The sequence below is a fragment of the Maylandia zebra genome, linkage group LG2, assembly GCF_041146795.1.
Source record: "Maylandia zebra isolate NMK-2024a linkage group LG2, Mzebra_GT3a, whole genome shotgun sequence".
In the NCBI taxonomy this organism is placed as follows: Eukaryota; Metazoa; Chordata; class Actinopteri; order Cichliformes; family Cichlidae; genus Maylandia; species Maylandia zebra.
In genome coordinates, this window is record NC_135168.1 from 44,071,485 (window position 1) to 44,096,266 (window position 24,782).

The following is a 24,782-nucleotide window of genomic DNA, read 5'->3' on the forward strand; positions in this document are numbered from 1 at the left end:
TTATTGGCTCATATCAGTCAGAATAAATATTTCCCCTTTGTTCCTGTTTCTTTCAGTGACTGCTTTTGGGTCCAGAAAGCACTATATATTTTAATATGGTTTTCTGAAACAGGTCTCTCTTGTAAATGAGACATTGAGCCCCAGTGGACTACCTGTATAAATAAAGGTTAAATAAAAAACCCCCACATCATATAAATGATGGTAGTTTTATTCTTGGACTAGAATACCTTTACATGAGTCAGCATTCCAAGTAATCCTTATTTATCTTCTACTGGGCCTTTGTGCAGCTCCCCAGTTCCTCTTCTTTCTGAAACGAGCTGTTTTAGCTCCTCCCACTTTAAGCCAACTTTCTTTTATAGTTAAGCTGTGCTGCCATGTTCTTTTCAAAGACAAGAGCCTTTCTGTTGGCAAGCCTTCCAAACAAGCCACATTTATTCAGCCTTTTTCTAATTGTGCTGTCATGAACTTTAACATTAAACTTGCTAACTGGGGCCAGTAGAATCTCAGATGTAGCTCTTGGCTTTTTTGCAGTTTCTGAGTATTGCACAGTCTGACCTTGGGGCTTGTTCACTGGGATGTCCACTCCTGAGAAGACTTGCAGCCGTTTTGATTTTTTTTTCCACTTGTGGATGAAAAAATTTTCTTGCTGGAGAATTTTGGACTTCAAATTGTTTGGAAATGGCCTTATTACTGGCACCAAATGCTTCTTTAAGCCAATTGCTGATGCCTGCCCTTATTGTGTTGTGCTAACAAACACCTGAATGCTCCAGAACTGATGATACCTTAACCAAGGTCATATGATTAGCAGCACACCCTTGATTTATTTTTTCATGCATTGATTCTGCATAACGACACAGTGTAATATGTTACTTCTGTTGTTCATTTGAGGTTGTGTTTACCTAAATTTTAGACGTGTTAACAACCAGATGTTTTTTTAAGAGGTCCTGAGACAAATTCACACAATTATAGAGATACAATGATTTTCTTTAACTTAAGAGTCAAAGAAGACATGGCGCGGTTACGCTTAAATGCTGAAGGAAAAATTAAATCCTGAAGTTTCTGCGAGTGGAGATTGACAGAGCAGACAGAGAGACACGGAAGATGATTGGCTGCTGCCTCAGGTGATTCGACCGGCCTGCAGGTATGGTATGGAAAGAACGAGATAACATCCAGCAGGCTCTCTGATCTCCTCTCATGCCTACTGGTACCCGCATCCTCCGCCTGACGGGATCAAGCATGCCCAGACCACAACTATGTTCTCTCCCATTTACCTGTTAGACCCCCAACCGCAAACCCCAACCTGCGACCCTCCAGCTACTACAGCAAGACCTCGTTCACCTTTTATACCTCGGTTTTAATCACCAAATGGATTGCTTCCTCCCACTTTGAAATATGACTGTATTATGTGTTTTAATCTCCTTTGATGGAGGGAGCAGCCCCTTATCAGGACAGAACAGTTTCTCCTGAAAAAACACTCCCTTCTCTTTGTGATTTCTTTTTCTTTTTTGTATGTATTGCATTCACTGCTAAGCTACATTTAATTGTATCATACATTTTGTTATATTGTTTGTATTTTTAAAAACCTTTATACTTTTTGATGGTCCTGAATGAACATGCAAGCAGTCTTTCAATTTCTGTGGTGAAATCCTGTCATTCCCCTTAAGTTTATTTGCAATAACTCATTAATCTATATTTATTTGTCCAGTACTTAAGCTAAAAACATTCCCAACAGCTTTTGCTACACATAGTTTTTAGTGATAACTGGGACATGTTAGCATGATAACACATTACTTTGGTCACAGGGACACCAAAGTATATTTTCAAAGTCAAGAGGACTTAAACTTCCTCATAACACAACCATCCTTCTGCTATATTCCCAGCCTAGCTGCATGCAAACTGTTTCCCATGTAGTTACAAGAGCCGTAAATCTTTTATCAAGCATGATGTCCTTCACTGGAGTGAGAAAGACAAGGTCTGTGGATCCATGTTTCTGTTGAAGATAACAGAGTTTGTTTATTCTGTAAAATGAAAAAAGTTATTTGTGTTCACAAGAGACTTTAAAAAAATCACTCACTTTCCTGTCAGATCATCAGAGCGACAGAAGCACACAGGAATCTTCTTTACCCTGCACATACTGAGCTAAATCTCACTCTTTTTTTTGATCTATGTTTCTCTCACATACACAGGAGAACTGATACCATCTAACAACACACACAATACTCACAGGCCAGATAGCGTCCAGTACCTGCTTGAACACAGCTGCTGCTACAAAAGCAGGGAGGAAACCATGGCTGGTGTTATTAGAAAAACAATGACGCCAAATGCAGAGAAAAGCAAGGTGGAAAAATACAGGAAGGCCTGATACAGGAGAAAAGACTGGCAGGGACAAAGTGACGGCTGCAGAGTGATGGAGCGAGAGACACGTAGCTACTGGCTGAAAACACGCAAGAAGTCAAGTTAATATATAAATTGTACATGCACTCACTGCACATTTCATAACGTTTTTGCAGGTTTTGATGAGCAAGTGGCTTTTTAAAAAACGCTTTTGAGGATTTTGTGCATCGAAATTCATGACTCACTCTATCCTTTTTCTCTTTCCCTCTCCGTCTCACTAATCTTGCTGCTATATTTAGTCTTGGCATTATGCCCTTCGACAGATAGGTTGGCAGCAGTACGTAGATCATCTCTTCTCCAGTCTTTCCTCTCCTTTCCTTCCCTCTTCCTCAAAGCAGATCCTGTGAGATCCATCTGCAGTTCACAAAGAGATGTGAAAGTTTAACACACGCACTGCATCAATCAACAAAACTAAGTCTCTTAGACGTGACTATAAATGTACAGAATGAGATACGGACGAGCTATATTAACATTATCCCCAGCCTCAGGTCTGAAGTCTGCTCTGTATGATGAAATATTCTAATGAGGCACTGAACATAACATTTCCAGCATATTTCATCATCTTTATCACAAATGTCAGGGGGCGAAAGGCACAGTAACCACCAGCAGGGCTGCAGACAGGTATGTGCACAGAATGCACACACAAAATCTCCCCTCAGAGCCTCTTACACACTTGCAAGCACAAACTCCTGGAGTATCTTTGCTGGGGCCACAACTAAACAGACTCACTGACAAATCAGTAAAACATCATAAAATCAAACTGCTCAAGTAGGTGCAAGTACCTCCTGTGTAATTTTCCACTCAGACAGTGTGGGACTGTGCACACCTTTGTACTTCCCCAGCTTCTGACTCAGCAGCACAGATGAGAGGAGGTGAGAGAACAATATTATGTCTCACAACACCGCGTCACATCACATACGCAGTTTTGTCTTTGCAACCAACTCCCTGGGTGGCACTGTAATGAAAAATGCCTGTTTATCTTTCATTACCGTCAACTGAGGGATTAAAACAAAAGAAAAACATGGGGCGGTTGGAGGAGAGGAGAGGCAGCGGGGGATGAGGTCAAAGCGCGGGGACATCGGTTAGACAAGGAAAGCGGAGGTTTTTATGAAAAATAAGACATTTCCTTTAATCACATCTGTAACATCACGGCTGTATCCTGGTATCATGTTGAATATATTTGATGATGTAGTATACACTTTAATGTGGACATTAAAATCGATTAATTGGCATTTATATGCTAATACATGAAACATAAAACTGCATTGTTTTCTACAAAGACATATTAAAAGGGCACAAATGGTGTAGCAGCAAAAAAAAGAGTGTAGTTTCATTTTCTATACGTAGGCTACAGTATTACAATGTATTTGCAGAGAAGAGATTCGTTGCAAGGTACAGCAATACAAATGAAGTAACAAATACATTTCTAGAGTATGCACTACGTCATACACATAGTTATGGCAGGATATTAGAGATTATAAAAGTTATATAGTTAGTAGGGGGTATCTATAGGCCACTAAGACACCGGAGGCTAGAACAGGGCTAACAGTACGATGTAGACTGTGCAGATACAAAGCACACTGATGTTTAATGCTCACACAGGACATCTGAACACGATATTAATATTTCCAGGTGTTACAGGTTAAAGAGTTGTAATGCTGAAATAACAGCAGCAAGTACATGGGGGAGCTGTTGTTGCTTTTATTGTTCAGAATTAATATTTTGACAAAGGAAAATTTGGTCACAAGAAATAACATTTGGAGCCCGAGTGGCACCCAAAAAGATATCTCAGCACCACAACTCCCGTGGGTGGAATGATGTTAAATAGTCACACATGTCTGCATGATTGGAGTCCATTTGCTCATTGTTTTCACCACTGGACTAATCTACAGTATATGTAATCTGTACTGAGGTTCCTGGACTCTTAGGTTTCCCAAAACATTTGTCTCCTCAGTCACCAGGCACATTTTGTTCCCTATTATTAATAAATGAAGACCGGAGAAGAAGTATCAGTGCTTGCAAATAAAAAATGGATGGACAGAAATAGCCACGGATGAGTTTAGAAGAATACTTTGAAACACTGCTTCCGAACCTTTACTGTATCTCCTGTATTAAGCACTTCTGTAATAAACTGGATATGGACTACGTCTGAGGAATTACATTCACCTCATGATTTATCTTTTGTGGTTACTTGCTAGTATATGCAGTATTAGTTTATTTCAACCACTACTTTTAGCTACTAGCAACATTCACTGGCACTCATCTCACTAGTACTGAATTTGACTCCCTTTTGTCTTCAGAATTGTCTTCATAGCACAGAATCAAAAAATATGCTGGAAACATTTCTCAGAGATTTTGCTCCATATTGACATGATAGAATTGGATGCCCATCCCAAAGGTGCTCTATTGGATTGAGATCTGATGACCGGATGCCATCTGAGTCCAGTGAACTCATTGCCTGCTTCAGGATACCAGATTGAGGCGATCTGAACTTTGTTAAATGGCATGTTTTCCTGCTGGAAGCAGGTATTAGTAGATGGGTACACTGTGGTCACAAAGGGATGGACATGGTCAGCAATAATACTCGGGCAGGCTGAATAATAAGGCTTAAATAATACTCAGTTGGGACTAATGGAACCAGAGTTTGCCAAGAAAATAATGCCCACACAATTAAATCACTACCATCAGCCTGAGTCATGATACAAGGTAGGCAGGCTCTATGGTTTCATGTTGTTTACACCAAATTCTGACCCTCCCATTAGAACGTGGCAGGAGAAATCAAGACTCATCAGTCCAGGCAACATTTTTCCAGTCTTCAATTGCTTGATTTCACTACACCTGTTCAAAATAAAGCCTTAGCTTCCTGTTTTAGTTGACAGAAATGGCATCCTGTGGTCTTCTGCTACCGAGATGCTCTTCTGCATACCCTTGGTCATAATTAGTGGTTAATTAAGTTGCTGTTACCTTCTGCTAGAACTGGTTTGGTCATTCTCCTCTGACACCGTCATCAACAAGGCATTTTCACACAGAGAACTGCAGCTCACTGGATATTTTCTTTTTTTCACACCATTATTAAAAAGAAGAATGATTTCCAGTGTTAACTTCAAATGCATGCCTAAAAGCTTCGACCTGCTGCCATGTGATTGGCTGATTAGATATTTGTGTTATGTTAATCTATACCAGTAGCTCACGTTTTAATGGGTAACCATATTTTTATTTAGCTAATGTCCAATTTAATACTTCACATTTCTCCACACTATCACCTTACAATTTTACGTCACTTTTTCCAACCATGTTTTCATGTTTTAACAAGTAACTTATCTCTTTTAATATGTTATGAATTCTCTTTCTACTGCTCATCCATTACTTTTAGGTTAACTGGTAACTTCAGTCATGGTTCACTCGTGGTTTTGTTAAATTAAATTAAAATGACTGTTACATTTGCTCATTTATTTCCAGATTACTTAAGTTTATCAATCCACATACTCCAAGCCCCTGTGGAAGTGTCTTGTTGGGAATGACCTTTTTTTTTTAAAATAAAAAATTGTGCTTTTTTGTCTACGTGGAGATAATAAGATATTTCACCATCTCCATCCAATAGCAAAAACAAAGTAGTTTTGATTAAAGATTAAAAAGTGACATAAACAGATGGTTTGAACAGGTCCAGAAGTAAAAAATAATCTAGTAGTGCGGACCCTTTCAAGCATGTTGTGTAGTAAAACTGTACAAAGACCATAGTGAGGTCGATTTACCTCTGGACACAGGCTATTCCCCTCTGTATTTATTTTGATTGCACAGAGAGCAGGAACAATCGTCTCATCCAACTCGTGTATTTCCCAAAATGTCAAAATATTCCTATAATTTCAGTAGCAGTTTGAGGTAACAAAAGCTTTGGGAAACCATGTCCTGTTTGCACATCATCACACAGTGTCTGGTCTGCACTCAAAGGACCAGTCCAACTCTCCTTTCATAAAAACTCCTATAGGTCCCTCTAAACCAGTGATGACCACTGCAGATCTGCTGCAGCTCCAAGTCTCAGCTGAGACAATGTTTATTGCTAAAACTATCATCATCTTAAGACGAGGTCTGAAATATCACAGAGAAAGTAACAATAATGCTCTAATACTTGGTCATTAATATGTTATGATATAGAGGTAGTGATTTAAGCATTGATTGACAGTAATAAACACTGAACAATGAACTCGAGCGCAAAAAAAAGTAATCTCATCCAAGGAGAGTATAAATACAAAGCTTATCACAGCAGCCACTGATGCAAGTTGCATCAAGGCTGACACATAAATAATTCACACTCTGGACTGCACGCTGTTTCAGGGTGACTATTCCTCAACTGGCAGGATTGTATGAATCATGGGACAGAGTAAAGACATGAATCGAGGAGTTTCAAAGCTACCGTTTCCCATGGCGCTGAGAGCTCACTAGCTCTCAGTAGAATTTAACACAGCACACAGGCTATGAATGGGTGTCAAACAGGGTTTTAAACTCAATGACCTGCCACTTTAGGCCATCAGAGCTCAGGGCTTTAGCTCTTCACAATGACTGACAAGCTGCTCAAGACCTCGTCCTTTCTGAAGCAGGCATGGTTCAAATCCCTGTTCCCACCCAGCAGCAATGAACCAACATGGAGTTAGACCGAGAGATTCAGTCAGAATATAAACAAGTTATGTTCCAGCTGAATAACACTCTTTCCATCCTGGCTCTAACACGCAACAACAACAGCCGTGTTTTTCTTTCACTGCACTGGGGACGGATATTTGCTTGGTTTCTCTGTGTTGCCGACAACATTGCCCCACTGACTGTCTGAATTACACATTATGATGTATCGTCTCTGCACCCATCTCTTCTGTGTGAGTTTTGTGTGTGTGAGACTCACACATTTGTGGCCCGTGTGAGTTTTCTCTGTTTCAATTCAATACATTTGGGTATTAGCTGGCCACCCAGTGTGACAGACGCAGATTAAAGATGAACACGGAAAAAAACCCAACAAAAAAACAAAAAACAAAGAAAACTTCTGCAATATAGAATATCTTTCAAATCAACTCAACAGAATTATAATAACATATAAAACAGAGGCAAGTAATACAATACTCAGTGAAGATTTTGCAGTAAATTGCAAATAAACAACTCACATGTATTTGCACACTTGGTGTTGCACAAACAAAAGCTTATGACTACCTGCATTCAATTCACATTGCATGTGTGTGCTGAAGCTGTGTCTGTATGTGAGTGTGTGTGTGTGTGTGTCATCTGTGTTCCTGGTATTATAAGTGTGAATCTGTGTGTGTGTGCGAAGCAGTGGACAGCCTCCAGGCCTCATTATTGTCATTCTCCTCACTGCCTCAAAGAGAGGCAAAGCGAGGCGATGCGGCTCCTTTCAATCGAGGAACCGAGGAAAGACGGAGACAAAAGGCCGAAATTAAACAAATGCTGGAAAGCGGCTTGGAGAGCCAGCTTTGAATAAAAGGGAGAGCGGCTGCACGGTTAACCCATCTGGGTCTTTCACTGGGGAGACCACACAGATATACTTCATCCGGGCATTCAGCTAAACTATAGGTCCACGCACACTGGGGTGCCAGTTCATGTGCATGTCCTATGTCACTCTTGTATGTCTGTTGTATGTGAGTATGTGTCCATCAGTAATCTGTTGCTGTTGTTTCCTTAATCCTCTGCAAAATACTGGCCTCGACTTAACCCTGGAATCTGTCATGTGCAGCTTCCTTGCGAGGACACCTGTGTAAGACTCCTCTGCATCCGCGTTGTTCTCATGGAGTATAATAGCTCTCGTTTCCACTATTCTCTTGTGTTTACAAGTTTAATCGCAGGTGAAAGGAACTTCCCGGAGTCCAGCCTCCGAAATAACAGCGCAGCGCGTTCCCCTGCAGGCTTGTGTACACCGAGAAAGATTTTCTCTGTCTATTCCCATGCCTCTCAAAGTTGCCACTTTCATCCTCCACTGATTGGATGTGTTTTGCGACGCTACGTGTCAGCACACGCCATGTACATGCAGACTGATAGAATCTTTCCCACAGAAGAACGGAGGCGGAAAGATGTTTGCACACAGCAGATGTATGCAGTGATGATGAACTTGTTGCTTTACTGGAGCTCTGCTACAGGTTCTTCTGTGTGCTTCCCCTCAGTTTGAGACGCCGCCTTTCCAAGTGTCTGTATGGTCTATGGCACTGATGCTGAGGGTGGGCGATGAAACGACAGGGATTTGGTAGAGAGATGGAGGCGAAAAAAGAATGTGGGCGGACACATCAAGTCCTCATGGCTTCACACCTAGAGCAGTAAACAATTAAAAGAGGAAGGTTTCAGCGCAAAAACGTCCCTGACAGGATTCAGTCTGACATTTGAGTGTGGTTATAAAGGCAGCATGTACATTTTTTTTTTTATATTTTGTTTGTTTAAAACAACTTCTCTGTCAAATATACCCACATAAGGAGCTATCTGGGATTAAGAGTCTTTTTCAAAGTCATTTAAACATCTGTATGCACTCAAATTTCAGCTGCTCTGAGATAAGCTTTGATACGGCAATGAATGCTATTTTTTTAGTTATAACTATTCAGTATGACCTGAAATTCTACATTTCTAAAGGGCTGCTTCTTTGGAGCAATGGACATCCCATGTATCTTTTGTGTATTATCCACATATTGTGTCTAAATTGCAATCATGCATGATAAGGAAAACTTTTCTTGTTAGGTTTTTTTGTAAGAAAGAAAAAAAAAAGGGACCGACTTGCAGCGACGAGGGTTGAGCTTTCGGCCTTTTTGGCTGCAGGTTTCAGCTGTGACGGTGCAGCGGCACTGGCATGTCGTCGAATCCAAGGCCCACTTCCTCCTTCGGCATGGGCGACAACGGGTCGTAGGAGAGGGGGAAGGAGAAGGAGAGGGGGATGGGAAGGAAATGGTGGAGGGAGAGATATTGGTGGGAGGCAGTGATGGTGGTGAAGGAAAAGATGTGGCAGAAGGAACTGGAGGAGCATGGGTTCTGCATGGAAGAGGGATTTAGGAAAAGCATGGTTAGATCCTGAATTGATTAATTCACTGTTTAAGGAAAGCCAGCTAACACGTGGCAGACTAAAATGTCTTCCATGTTTGCTCATTACCACTAAACACCAAGGGAATTTTTTAGTTTTGTTCAGTTTTCACCATTCAAAGCTTGGACTGATTAAAAATGTTTTTAATGGCAGTTTTGGATGATACATTAGAGACATTAGAGGCATTTAGTCATGTTTAAAAATCATGAGAAGTCCCCCTCGTTGTGCAAACATCAAGTGATCATCAAACAACATCCTCTGAAGGCTATAAATGTCTGCACAAAATTTCACGACAGAGATATTTCAGTCCAGACCAAAGCTGTCCAGACTGAAATATCTCAGGCTTGTTTGAACATGCACATTGCCAGTCTGAAACTAACCCACACAATGCAGTGTGTGGGAGGTGTGTGACTAATGTGGGATAACGTTCGTAAGCTGCCAACAAACTTTCTCCCCTTTCTGTTCATCTGCCCGTTACCATGGCTTTGTTCGTATAGGAGGCCTTCAGTTAACTCCTCTAGACGCCCTGAACTTTCCCTCTCTGAAATCTCATTTTGAGAAAGTTGCCTGCATCACTTGGTCCATTAACAGCCGCTGCTTCTGCCTCTGTTTTCCCGGGAGGCTGGCGGCCTTAATGAAGTTACTTAATGAGGCAGAGAGGGCTCATCTTTGTTCCTGTCCCGGTGACCACGCCTGTCGCTGGCTGGGACAGAGGAGGTAGGATTTGCAAGCAAATTACACAGATTTCACCCCTGCCAAAGTTTGAACAATGCCTGTTTTGAATGATGGATGGGTGCAGAGAGACATCACACCAAAGCTGAGCCACCTCTGGCCCCCAGAGGCCGGAAATGACTGACAGCAAAGTGAAGGGTAAGGAGATGAAAAAGAGTCGAGAGGAAAACATTAACAACTCTTTTATCTTTCATTCATGAAAGCCAACCTACTTGTGGTCCTTTCTTTCTTTCTTTCTTTCTTTCTGAATAAATACTGGCTAAATACTGTTTTGATTATGGCAGTTGTGGTGTTCACCAGTGTGTATGAGAGACCTTGACTGCGCAGCTGTAAAACAAATTGTCCTTCAGAAATAATGAGGCCAGATAACCCAGTTTTCCTCTAATCCAAACAGTCTCAGTGAGACTGAGAGTATCCGGAATACACACCGACAGACACAAGTAACGCCTGCTTAAACCTTGCATTTTGAACAAAAACAATTTAACGACAGTAAATTTGAGTTTAAAAAAAGCGAGCACTGAATAGTAAACATACGCAGCTCTGGTGGCTCCAGTTATCTTCTGTTTGGACTTCCTCCCTCTTTCCTTTTTCTTGCCTTTTCTTGCTGGCTTCAGAAAGGCCCTGGGAGCACCAAACAGACAAAATGTCCCACACGGACAGGAGTTAATGTCAAACGAACGGTTTTCAGTTTTGGAATCTTTTGGAAGAACAAGCACCAAAATAAGTCATCCTATAACTAACGAGTGAACATCCTGAATATGTCCTTAGATGAACTCTTTGAATGTTTCATAACTTTTTATAATGTTGATCTGCTCCTTTATCTGACAGTCTGGGATATGAAGATACCCATTTACAATGTGGGTCATTTTAATTAATATTTTATTGATATTGATCATTCTTTACATAATTGTTATATTATCAAAAAACATTTGTGGTATTGTCCTTTTCATTTCCCAAATTATTTAGTGACGTGCATTCGGCTTAAGTATTAAGGGATGTGATGTTCAGATTCTCATTACACTGTTGTGTTTCAGGAGAGAGGACCTAAATGTGCGATGCTACAGAGGAAGAACTGCACAAGATGTGTGAAAAGCATCTAAAATAACATAAAAGTAAACTAGACTAAATGGGTATATAAATTTATATAAACAAAAGACTAACCAGAGACAGGAAACGGCTGGTAAATGTCACACAAGTGAAACTAATTAACAAAGGTCAAGATAATTAGGTGTAGAGGATACAAGACATAAAAGAAAACATGGTAATAGAGACTGGGGAACAGGCAGCAACAGAAGGACAAGAAGGAAAATGAGATGGAAACATTTTGAACCTAGAACTTTACCAAAACATAAAACCATCAAAGGTCAAAGGTTTTTCATGAGAAAAAATTAAAAAAAACAAACACTCAGTGTCACTAGATAGATAAATATGACATTGAAACCAAACTCCTTAACTCTACTTTACAACAACTTTCCAAACAATCCTTATTTATTTAGCATTTGTCAAAAGAGACATGTTAGTGCCTTTCTGTTAAGCCCAACTTTCTTCTGATTGGCTGCCTCTCACAAACACAAGGTTTGAACAGCAGGTGGGTGGAGCTACTGTGCTCAAAGCCAGAGCTGTGTGCCCAACATTACAGAATTAAAGATATCTCCTCTCTATGACATAGAAAGGGGTAAAAGGACCACACTTAGAAAAAAATTTTTTAACAACTATTTTGAGAATAAAGTCAAAATTTCAAGATTAAAGTCGTAATTCTATTTTGAGAAAAACATCAAAGCTGTATTTCAAGAAAAAAGTCAAAATGTGGACGTTACAGTTGTACTTTCAAGACAAACTAAAATGGCTTGTAATTCTCTGAACCTATCAGAGACCCTTCATTCATAGATCTGAAACAGAAAACATCTTCTGCCTCCTTCCAAAAAGAGACAATGTATTGTTTTCTTTGGCTGAACACTCATGGACAGATCCAGGGTGTATTGATGGTTACACCCTCGTGCAATAAAGAGGATGTACGTTGTATCACAAGACGGCTCATCAGTTTGTTTAACTAACTCATCCAAACACGTCATTTTGTAGAGAGTACAGCAGGCGCGACAGTTTGTCCTGAAACAACAATGGACTTTTTTCTCAAAATTATCAACAATACTTTTTCTTAATGTGGCCCTAATATTCCATCACATAGTGACATCACATAGACCCAGGACTTCAAAAAAATGTCTGAAACAGGGAGTTTAAAGCAGTCTGAAGATCAAATGTGCTGTTAACAAGAGAGAGAGAGAGAAAGAGAGAGAGAGAGAGAGAGAAATGGATAATAGGTCCGCTTTAATATGTTTAATATGAACTGCAGTTTAACATCGGTCAATGCCTTTCAAAGAGCCTGCAGTTGGTAAATAATTATTTCAATTTACTGCAACATTTTTCAATTCTAAGAACCTTTATGGATTTCTGTTAATACACTATTATTCAGAGTTAATCATTTTAAAACTCAACAGGCTATCTGACAGCGTGAGTTAAAAGGTCTTCAAAACTTCTGCTGAGGTTGATCTGGTGTTATTAGATACTAAGGAGGTTATGCTATTGTTTCAGTTTGTTTCTTTTTTTTTATTAGTCAAAAACGTATGAACAGATTTGTTCATACAGATTTGTACAGGGCAATCACTTGTTGGAAAGAATTTTACCTGGATAAATAAAGGATTATACACTCTCCAGAAAATATCTAATCGGCCAATCTGATGGCTGTAACCCAATGCATTTAAACTGAAACAAAATGTAGAAGCAAGACGATTTAAGTCAATCTGAATATGGCACGATTATTGGTGCCAGATGGACGGGTCTGAGTATTTCAGAAACTGTTGATGTACTGGGATTTTACCACAAAATTATCTCTAGAGAACAGCCCAAAAAAGAGAATATTTCCAGAGAAATATAATCCAATTCTCTGGGTGAAAATGCAATGTTGATGACAGAGGTCAGAGGAGAACGGCCAAACCGCTTCAGACAGAAGGCAACAGCAAGTCAATTAACCACTTATCATGACCAAAGGTATGAGGTCTGATGAATTTTGACTTATGCTGCCACATTCAGATGATCTGGTATAAGCATCATGGATCCTTCTATCAACAGTTCAGACTGCTGGTGGTTTAATGGTGTGCAGGATATTTTCTTGGCACACTTTAGACCCTCTAGCACCAGTTAAACTTTGTTTAAAGACCACAGCCAACCTGATGATGGTTGCTCATCATGTCCATCCTTTATGAACACATAGCACCTATCTGCTAATATCCACTTCCAGTAGGATAACACATTATGTAACAATCGTTTCAAATTATCCTTTTGAACAGTGACTTCACTGTACTCAAATGGCCTGGACAGTCACCTGATCTCAATCTAATAGAGCACCTTTAGACGTGATGGAACGTGAGGTTCACATCATGGATGTGCAGCAGACAACTCTGCACCAACTGTATGATGCTGTCATGCCACAAACAGTTAAGGTAGTGAATCTGAAACTGAATCTGAAAGGTATACTTAATAAAGTGTCTAATTAGTGTATGTGAAGTCAATCCTGATCCAGATCTAAATCCAGGAACCTTCTGAGACACTCTCTGGTCTTGCAGAATTGGACATTTAGCATATCTTCAAACATGAGCATACTTTTGCCTCGCTAACTGTATGACTTATACATGACTGTCCTGTATCTGGGTCCTCTTCTTTTGTAAGCTGTCACTGTACCAATACGGTGCTGGTGGTATCTTAGCAGTGTTTTTAAAGCATAACTGGTTTACAAAGAAACAGTAAATGGAAAAATCCAGTAATCACTGTTTACTCTCCCTACACTTCATGACATAAACAAAACAATTAATTAGTTCAGACTCTCAGTGCAGGGTGAGAAAATGTCACTGTCACTCTACTGTCAACTGATAACCCGTTTTTATCATTTTGAGTGTCCAGCATTTACTGAGCGCAATCTAATCCACTTTAATGTGGACTGGCGGCTTCAATAAAGTGCATCTACAGCTCTGTAGAGTTTTTTCAACTTCAACTCACCTCTGTTCCAGTCCCATCTGTTATATTAAATCATATCCAATTATGGGCACTGTACCATGTTTACCAGCTTAGCCCTGACATTATTAACAGACTCTGTTGCCTCTGCTGCTGCTGTTGTTGTTTTTGGAGTTCTAATTTACTACTAGGGATGCGTGACTCTCCTCCGTCAGCCTGTGAGAGACCACATGGCAGGGGAGATAAAATCATCGCTATGGTGACAACAGGATGCCAGCCGTCCCAGGGGATGCTGGGAGAGAGTCACACAGATGCTAACTCTTTCAACATCACATGAAAGAACTCGTATGTATTAACACAAAGCACAGAACATATAAAATTTCATAAAAACACAGAGTCAAACAGGCACATAACCTGTAACTTTAAAGGCTTAGAAAACTGTATGCACACACACACACACACACACACACACACACACACACACACACACACACACACACACACACACACACATACATTGGAATCCTTTATTTATGTTCACATCCTAACAGGAAGCAGCAGGACATAAACATTAAAGATGCAATCATATGACTGTGTGGTTGGACCTGCACACAGACAAGAAGCAGAGATCAAGCAGAAATGCTCCTTTCACAGCGTCCAGCTGTCAGCCGCAGCTGACATTGGCCCTACGTGCTGGACAGAAAGCCGTCTTTATTTTTGTCATTAACATAAAGAGCAATTTTCTCCGATCACCAAGCAGATACAGGATCATTATTGCACTAATGTGTTTTTGCTTCAAACCTAGTGTCCACAGTACTCTTACTGATTTTAGGACTTCTAAAAGAGAGACTGTTGAAGACGCTGTTTGGCTTTGAAAGCTCCGGGATTACTTAGTAGTCTGCACAGAGAGGAAAAGCAGACTTTTAGAAATAATGACACCCACATTCACTGGCTGACTGGGTCTTGTTAGTCACCACATGTCCTTCCCGACCCTGTCACATGACCCTGTTCTGTAAGAAAACAAGGACAGGGGTTGGGTAATAAATTACAAACCCATACCATGTAATCACAATGTCCCTGGATTGATCCCCCCACCAATCTCCTGAAGTACAATATGCCCTGCCTGGTGTATTAAAGGCACTCTGCAGCAGCAGAAAATCATTGCATTAATGGAACAAAGTCAGTGCACCCACATTTACATGCAGACGACTTGTACTATCCAAGGTGTCACAACATTTCACTGAACTACAGCTGCTGATAATTAGCGATGATATGCTGCAACGAGCTGATACATGCAAGGCATGACTGATTCAGCTCCATCCGTCCATCCATTCCTGTTTTCCCAACTGCTTATCCACATTAGCATCCCAGCTGGTTCCACCCTGGACGCGTCTGCAGTCTTATCACAGAGATGCTTAAGGAAACACATCTATACCAGTTTAGAATCATTAATTAACCTGACGGGCATGTCTTTGGACTGTGGGAGGAAGTCACTGCAGGCACAGGGAGAACATCCACACAGAAGACCCGCAGCAGGCCTTTATCTCTCTGAGATGACATTGCTTACCACTGTAACACCATGATTCTCAGTATGTGGGAACTGCCCATACAAAAACAAAGTCACAGATTTTTTATATTAACTACATTTTTTATTGATTGTTGACCTTCCAAATAACTGTAAGAGGTTTATTTACTCTTTCTAAAATGATAGATTTTATACCTATTACATTTTCATCTTACTTTGATTTTCTTCTTCTTTTTTTATTATGGTGTCACCATAAAACTTACCTCTAAACTGATACACAAATGTTTTTAAAATTCATGAACAATTAAAAATTTTCTAATTAACTTTTAAAAAGTTAATTCATCAATCATGTTTAACTTAAATTGCATTCATTTTTCAAATTAATTTAATGAACAGTTAACATTTTTAGCTTTAAATTATTTTTATTTGCAGGTATTATGCCTTTTAAGCCTTTTGCAATGCTTTAAAAGTAACTTTTTAATTACTCATTTCTGGAGTGCATGTTGCACGGGTATTGCAGCACAACGTTTCACCAAAACAAAAATCAGTGAACTTTTGAATTTAGAAAACAAACAAACAAAAAAAAAAAACAGACACAAATCACATTTTAATTCAATTTCAGCCTTGATGGCAATGTTCCATTCAGACAGCTTTTTAAGACCACTATTCTGTGGAAAATTACTCAGTGGGTAAACATGAGTTCATGGTTGAAATGGGGTTAAATTCCAGTCTTTGTAGGAGCCTAAAAACACATTTCATCTTTCACTATTCAACCAAATTTAGGCATAAAGGAATGCTTTTTTTTTTTTTTAAATGATTGTGCTCAATCACATTCATGGATGTCTGGTGCTTAGTGGGAGACAAATGAGCCTTCTTGACCAGCATGCCTCTGGACACAATTGTGAAGTGAGGCCCAAAAATCTGGAGTTAATGAGTTAATGTAGCCCGGTCAGGGTGCTTCCAGCAGCTATAGGTGTGAGCGACTATGTCAGTGCTCTTAAACTGGATTAACCCAGTCTGGGGTCTCATGTGACGCGCTCTTTGAATTCTTGAGCAACATGTTCATTCTTTGCCATTTATAACTGTTAATTTGAAAGCAAACACTGGTGTTTCGAGGACATTAATGAGGTGAATAAGGACATTTGTTGCGTAGCACAGGTGAGATATTTTTCTGCAATTTTGGAGTTTTGTAGCAAGTAGAAGTTTTCAGGTAAAGAACTGAGCACTTCTTTTAAAGACTGTTCAGTAGCCTATAGCTACTTGGATTTAATCAAGATGTCCTTTCCTTGTAATTGAAATACCAGTCTGACTACCGGCTACTCATTATTAAGATAATCAGCAGAATCCAGAAACACAGAGATAAAGATTGGAGTTCTTTACCTTGATGTAGGTGTTGGCTGGAGGTGTTCCTTTAACCTGCACACAGATTTAAAAATTGCCATTGTAAAAGTGTATGAAAGGTCAGTGGAGCAGCATTATCCAGTATGCGCCTGAACCTCAGATGGGTGAGTTTTTATTACCTGCAGTCACATTGGCTGTGCTCGATGAAGGGCAGCTCAGTGAGCTCGTGCTTCATAAAGGACGTCCTCATCAGCTGCACACAGGTCAGAAGAAAGTAAGTGCGTATTTATCATCTGAGCAGACTTCCTGTATATGTGTGTGCGTGTGCGTGTGTACCTCCATGGTAACTGTGTGTGTGAGCGTGGGTACACACTCGAAAGCCTCGTCAGCACAGCAGCCGCCACATCGCCTCACCGACACACAAGATGGGATGAAGAGGCTGTGGGTCTCATCTGGAAACTCCCGCCAAACCTCCACCAGAGTGTCTCGAGGCTCGCAGCCGCTCCGCGAGTACACCTCCAACCACCGTCGCACTTGTGGAGAGACAAGGACAAACACTGTGTTTTATTTGTTTTACTCTTTCACCTCCGTGACGCGTGAGTTTATGTAGAAACATAAACATACCTTCTCGACCTTCTCTGGATTTGGGGGAGTCGGCAGGGCGCCAGTGAGCAAGCTGGAGAGAGGTAGCAACAAACTCAGTCATACAATGAGTGGTTTCATTCCAGTTTCAAATAAAATAGAAAAGTAATCAGTTTAAAAGACACTAAATTAACTCATTTGTATACAGTTGGTAGGATAAAATACCAAAAAATCAACTTATAACCTTTAATCTACAGGGTAAATCTGAACTATATGTAATTATGTCAACCTAAAAAACAAGTTCATGGATTGCTCAAGTTCACATTTTATCTATTACATCAGACTTAATGTGAAATTTATCTCCCAAATTTGTCCACCAAGATAAAAAACACATATTGGCTGTTACTGATCAACTAAACAGCATTTATTTGACTCTCCAGCTATTATCTGCAACTTCTTGCTTGACACTGTTGTAAAAGTGTGCTGGTGCAGATCAACAGATCAAAGTATTTCCGTTAATGAACACCACAATATTTCACACCTGGAGTTTGAGCGTGACAAGCTCAATAAAGCGTGGAGGGAAATAACAGGAAGAAAGCGAAACCGCTGAACTTTGATACAGAGATACCTTTGAAGGAGGGTACGAGTTGTGTCTCTCCTCTGTTAGAGAGCAGTTTCTGTGTGGGTGAGGTCTCTTGGTGTGTTTGGCTGCAAGTTTTATGTTTAGGATCAAATTTCACGCATATTTTTTACCTGGATGATGGAGATGCTAAAACCCGATCAAAGCTTTGGAGACACCCATTGATCTAAATATCAATGAAATACTTTGTTGCCCTCTCCCACTTCTCTTCATATTCCCTCATGATATCCATTTCTGGAAATTTACGTGTCTATATTACACTCAGAGCCTGTCCTGAATCAAACCCAATGTGCTATTTTGCATCTTTTAAGCAAACCGATGCAAAGGAGCACAAAAAATAACACAAGTTCTTCTCTTTTTCATGCCCTCTCTCTCTGTCTCGGGTTTTGACTTTGTTGTTTTTGTGTTATGTTGCTGACAAACAGACTATTCAGACCTCACCTGTCACCTTAACACTGTGCTTTAACTGCAATGTAATTTAAATATTTTTGCAAGAGGTGAAAACACTAGAACATCTGACTGATGAACTCTATATCCTGCAGTCTAACTCTGCTACTTTCAGAGGCAGATATTGTAAATGGTAAATGGCCTGTATTTATATAGCACTTTACTAGTCCCTAAGGACCCCAAAGCGCTTTACATATCCAGTCATCCACCCATTCACACACACATTCACACACTGGTGATGGCAAGCTACATTGTAGCCACAGCCACCCTGGGGCACACTGACAGAGGCGAGGCTGCCGGACACTGGCGCCACCGGGCCCTCTGACCACCACCAGTAGGCAACGGGTGAAGTGTCTTGCCCAAGGACACAACGACCGAGACTGTCCAAGCCGGGGCTCGAACCGACAACCTTCCGATTACGAGGCGAACTCCCAACTCTTAAGCCACGATCGCCATTGTACTTCTTCCTCATCTCAACCATTCATTTTGCAGTTATAATTTTATAGTACTTACAAATTTCTATTAATATCCTAAAAATATCAAGTGTTATTAAATATTAAACCAGTGCTTCTCAACCTGTTTGACATAAATAAATAAGCATCTTATTGTGGTTCTGCAGATGTTCATGACTTTTATCAGTTCCACATGAACTCATTCAAAAACCTGATTGAGGACCAAAGCGATAAAATATTTATGCATCTCACGACCTCTCAGACTAATCTAATGAGCATTTGAAGGGGCCCGGCGCTGATTGGGAACTAATGGACTGAGCAGCTTCAACACAAAAAAAGGTCTTGGAAAAAAGGGCACTGATAGAGCCTATCCACCACCAAACCACATGCACTATTTTGCAGTTTTGAAGAAAGTGTAGCAAAAGAAGACAAGTTTTCACGAGTTCTTGCTTTGCTCAAGCTCCACCTCCATCTGTGTTGGGTTTTATGTAATTCGGCTTGGTTGTTTTTGCATAATCGTGCTGACAAAACAGACTAATCAGATCTTATCTGTCACCTTAACAAGGGATAAATATATCAAGCACTTTTAATGAAGTACTTTTATTATATTGTAAAAGATTTTTTGTGCCTCTCATAAACACACATGAGAAGAACCTGCATTTTATGGCACTCTACTTGTATCAAGGCCACTTGAAAGGGAATGTAGACTTTGTCCAGTTGACCCCCTTTTACTGATCCACCCCCTTATACACACATGGGTTAGGCCCACATTGATTGAACAGTGTTGATTTATGCTGGGGCCATTTTGAAAGCACTATGAGCTGAAGTAAATGTGTCCTCTCTGTATCATTCTTAGAGAGGAGTCTAAGATTAACTCCCTTTGGCAGCCATATCTGCACAGAGCTGGCACACACACACACTGACTGACACACACACTCCTGAGTGCCAGCCCAAAGCCATCTGCACCGGCACTGCCTGTCTGTCTAACACATCTAACTCCCTGTGCACACTGTACAGATGGGCCATGTGTGTGTATGTGTGTGAAAAAGGCCCTGCCCTTGACCTAACCACCATCTCTCCCACACTGAGCTTCATCACCGCAGGAGGAGCAGGATGACCCCCTTTTTAAATAAGCTGTCAGGGAGGCAGACAGCATGAAGGCGGAAAGCCTTGTGAGCAGGTGAAGAGGCTCTCCGAGTGCACACTGGTGTCCGCCATGTAGTGTCTAGGATGACGAACGTGTAAAACATGCACTATAGAGCAGCACCGCAGAGTCAGGGTTGGATCCACTTCAGAGCACTGCCTGTTCCTGATACGAGCCTCCAGACATAAATAAAAAAACACAGCATGGGCAGGAGCTGCTATATGTGTAGGTGGAAAAATGAGCCCATATGCCACATCGAGGGACAAGCCAGTGCAATCAGTGAGAATTTCTTATGAATGATTTCTATACTAACTCTTCCCCCATAACAGCTGGGATAGGCTCCAGCCCCCTCACAACCCTGACTCTTATTACTTCACACACACTATAAGAAATTGATCATTTTTAGGCTGTCAGACTGAAAAACACCCTTTAATATATTCTTGTTTTTTTAGATAGCACTTGGGACGACATCTGAAATGCACTGGTGTTATGTTAATGACGTAAAAAATACTTTGACAGATAATAGTGAGATTATAATTTTTGCACCGCAAGCCACCGCTGTGTATTTATTAGTTAAGATTTAATTAAAGTGCAGACTTTAATATCTATGTCAAAGGGTTGAACAAATATGTTGTATAAAAAGTTTACAAGCAGCTATATTTTCAGTGCTCATTATGACTAGCTTAAGTGACTCCCCTTGTCTCTTGCAGCTGTCTCTTTGTAATTCCTTCTGCCTTTAGTTTTGTCTTCAGCAAGTTAAATATATGTTCAATCAGATCTGTTGATGTGTTTGACTCCAATTTTTTTTTTTTACCCTCAAACTGCTGGGTGTCTCTCTGTCCACTGTAAACATCTGACTGAATCTGAGCGGTCAGTATTTCCCTAAACACTTCATAATTCATTCAACGACTTCTGTGTACTGTCACATCTGTGTCTCATCTCTAAAAACAAGTGATCCACTGGCACTGAAAGCAATGCATGTTCATGCCATCACACTGTCTCCACTGTGTTTGACAGATGTTGCATGCGTCACATCATTTGGAGCCCCTCCAAATCTTCTTCTCACGTGCTGTTGAAGCGCTGGCTTGTTTGCAAAGAGCTCTCTTTATTTCCTCTTGTGAAGTCTTTAGTAGACTGATGATAATGACATGCCTTCCTTCTGAACACTGTTCTGCACTTTTCTACATGCTCTGAAGGCATTTCCTTTACAATGGAAAGGATCCTGTGAGCATCCACTACTGCTTTCTCCTGTAGGCTTGTGTGTGTTTATTTAAATTCACAAGTTCCTTCTTTTTTAATTTTTTTTTTTTTGAAATCTCAGAATCAGCTTTTGATTTGGCCACTCCAGATGTTTCCACTGTCTCTTTTTAGGAATCGTTTTGTTTTTGCAGCCTAATGATGGCCTGGTTTACTAGCATTGAGAGGTCCTTTGACCACATGTTGTGTCAAAAAGCAAATACCAAAACTTTTACTTCCTTAATTGATCCAGATATAAGAAACGATGTAAGAAAAGAACAGGATCCATCTGGGTATAAAGCAGTTCCTGAATCAAAAAATGTAGATGTATATATCTTTAAATTAAAGCTGAGAGGCTCTGCTTTAATAGCAATTACTTTAACCTTGATATCTATTGATAAACAGATAAAATAACTAAGAGTGGGTCCGTATTCACACACACACACACACACACACACACACACACACACACACACACACACACACACACACACACACACACACACACACACACGCCTATATGTATGAAAACATACTAATGCCCTTCAGGTCAGCGCAGTAAGCATGGAGCTCCCTCATTAGCTTGGCCTTCCGCTGGAAAGGCTAGATTGGATCAGGTCTGTCATCTGACCCAGCCTACACACCCACAGTTCCAGCAATCGGCATCTGTTATTATTTATAAATATTCATTATTTTGTTGCTGTAAGTTGGTAATAAATGAATCCAGGAGATTCTTGCTCTCAGCCATAATCATGTATAATTTATTTCTATAGATCAAAAAGAGATCAGATGCGTTAATTAGGAATGTATAGTAGTACTGGTAGGCAGGGGTAACTTAGCTGTTCACTTTGTTCCCAGTCTTTATGTTAAGCTAATGGGCTTGGAGATACATATAGTTCAACACATTGCACGGCTCCTTTAATAATAATGAGCTCACAAATTGATTTTTCTGGTCCCCATGTCCTCCATCTTTTCTTCCCAAAAGGCAAAAGGGTTTCATTTGATGAATGAAGCTAACAGAAACAAAGCAACTGCGCTGCTGGAGGAGGATTTTCCACTACCTGGCAACTCAATCACTGTCCTTGTGAATGGCTTATAATTAATCGACCTAGCTTTAACAGGCCAAAGTGTGCAAAACAGTCAATACACTCACCAGAAAGCATGCTTTATATAAAGTATCACTGAATTATGTTGGTGTGAGAGGAGACAATGAAGCCGGATGTCACATTAAAGTAATTACTGAAAGCCACGTTTAATCTCGGAGGGTTTCGTTGTGTTTTTCTGCCACGGGACCAGAAGTGACAGGTGTCATTGACCCAGAGGATAACTTCCACAAGGTTACAACTTCCCACCAGGCTCCAACAGACCAGGAATATATATAGATATATAGTAGGTCAAATGATCCATACATACATACCTTGGCGTGAGAAGTCGGTATTCTGGTGAGCAGCAGGAATTGAAACATTCCTAGAATAACTTGTAGCATAATCCCCATTGTGCAGGAGTCCAAGGGGCACGCAAAAAATATTTTTTGGACCAATCCAAAAAAAGAAGCTGGCTTGTCCTCCTTGCGTCGCCTCCGTGTCCGAATAAAGGCGCAGATATCCCGCTTTCACTCTCCAGTCTCCCTTCCCTGAAAGGACTCCCAGGGTGGCATCATCAGGGTCGTAACAATAACTTTATTGTGTCGCATTTTAGCTCGAATGATTTAGGACTCAGTTCTCTATATAAACTCTATGACAGTTAAATCCTCTATTAGTGAGACACTGTAGACTGAAATGACCTTCCCTGCACAAACTATGGCTTTCTTATAATGTTAAATGTGGCACCAAAGCAGCCAAATCCTTATCCTTTTTCCAGAAACTTGATAGAACTTTAAAGTGATGCTTTCCTGTAGTGATTATGAGCACAGTCCGCCTCTTGGTTCGGCTCCCATGAAACCGGTCCGGGGGGTCCGGGGTGGCGTTACTGGGGGATTACACAGGCTACAGATTCCCGCTTAAACGTGGTGCGATCATCAAATCCTGTGTGTCTGAAGAAAGAAATCGCATCATCCAGCTATAGGACGTTAATCCGGAAAAGATCCGACGCCCTGGCCCGACGCGCGGAGGGTATGTGCCGCATATTCCTCTCCCCGGCTCGGTCACAGTCTCACCACACCGTCGCTCCTACTGAAAATGTGACGTTTCCCCTCCAGGCGCATCTTCCCGTTTTTTCCCCCACTCCCCTTATAAATAAACCTAGAATAACATCCTCGGCTGCTGTGGCAGACAGCGTGACTACAGCAGAGCAGTCAGAGCGAAGATACAGGCAGGTCTGGAAAGGTAGACCTTCATTTGTTGCTGTGATCGGTTTCCTCGCTTCTGTTTGCCCTTGAGACGCACGCAGCGTAAATTGCGCTGCCAACTTTTTCCAGACAGGATAGGCGCACTGCACACAGGTGGAGTGTCTCTATTGGTCCCACAGCGGGGGGTCAGGGGGCCTCCAGGGGCCTCTTGTAAGTGGGGAGTATGATTGAGGACACCAAGGTCGTGTCAGTGGCAGGGGACATATTTTAGTATTTACATGTGAATATGGAGGCTAAACAATAAGGGGATTACATTTTTAGAAAATGGTGATTGTTGTGCGCATCAGTTGAGGCATTTTTCTTTTAAAGGGGGCCAGCTGTCCACTGGCTTTCTTACTTATCCATAAGAAAGACTGTGATTTAAAGATGCCATCTTATAACATGTAGTCCTATGAGAGTATACTTAAAACAGATTACGTTTTGCCAAAGAAGAAGTGTTTAATCACCAAACTTTGATTCCTGAGAGTGTTTTTGACTTGTGAACACCTTGTCCTTGCTAGGAAATACATCATGGTGACACAGTAATATCTAAATTCTTTATAACTTTTCTATTCAATGAATAACTTCCTTAAAATTACACTTTAGTGAAATGTTGTATTTAATCAAAGTAATGCCAATGATTTAAGAGTTCAGCTGGTGCACACTTATCTGCAATCCAACACATACTGAGAGCAACGAGCTGATGATTGATAAACATTTTCTTCAGTTTAATCATAGAAGTTATTTACAAGGAATTTCTCAACAAGCCAACATGACCAAAGGCTGTAATGCACAGTGACCCTGCTTGTAAACACAGACTGACACGTCGCGGTAGGAATGCAGCTTAGGTGTTACTAATAACGCTGACGAATGATTTGTTCTGTTCTCTTCAAATGTTCCACTG

At 40.7% G+C, this 24,782-nt stretch overlaps 1 protein-coding gene across 2 annotated transcripts; it reads right to left on the minus strand.

The window, feature by feature from the left end:
- Positions 1-1,410: 1,410 nt before the first annotated feature.
- vegfba (vascular endothelial growth factor Ba) lies at positions 1,411-23,946 on the minus strand. 2 transcript variants are annotated; one of them, XM_004545593.4, is made up of 8 exons: positions 22,970-23,946; positions 17,676-17,727; positions 17,388-17,584; positions 17,231-17,304; positions 17,091-17,126; positions 10,715-10,801; positions 9,148-9,399; positions 1,411-8,691 (listed from the first exon to the last, which is right to left on the minus strand). In XM_004545593.4, exons 1-8 carry the CDS (start codon positions 23,045-23,047, stop codon positions 8,670-8,672), a joined length of 798 nt encoding a protein of 265 aa, XP_004545650.1. In that variant the 5' UTR covers positions 23,048-23,946; the 3' UTR covers positions 1,411-8,669. The 2 variants fall into 2 exon arrangements, with proteins under 2 accessions (XP_004545650.1, XP_012773154.1); XM_012917700.3 differs by lacking the exon at positions 10,715-10,801.
- Between the last annotated feature and the right edge of the window lie 836 nt (positions 23,947-24,782).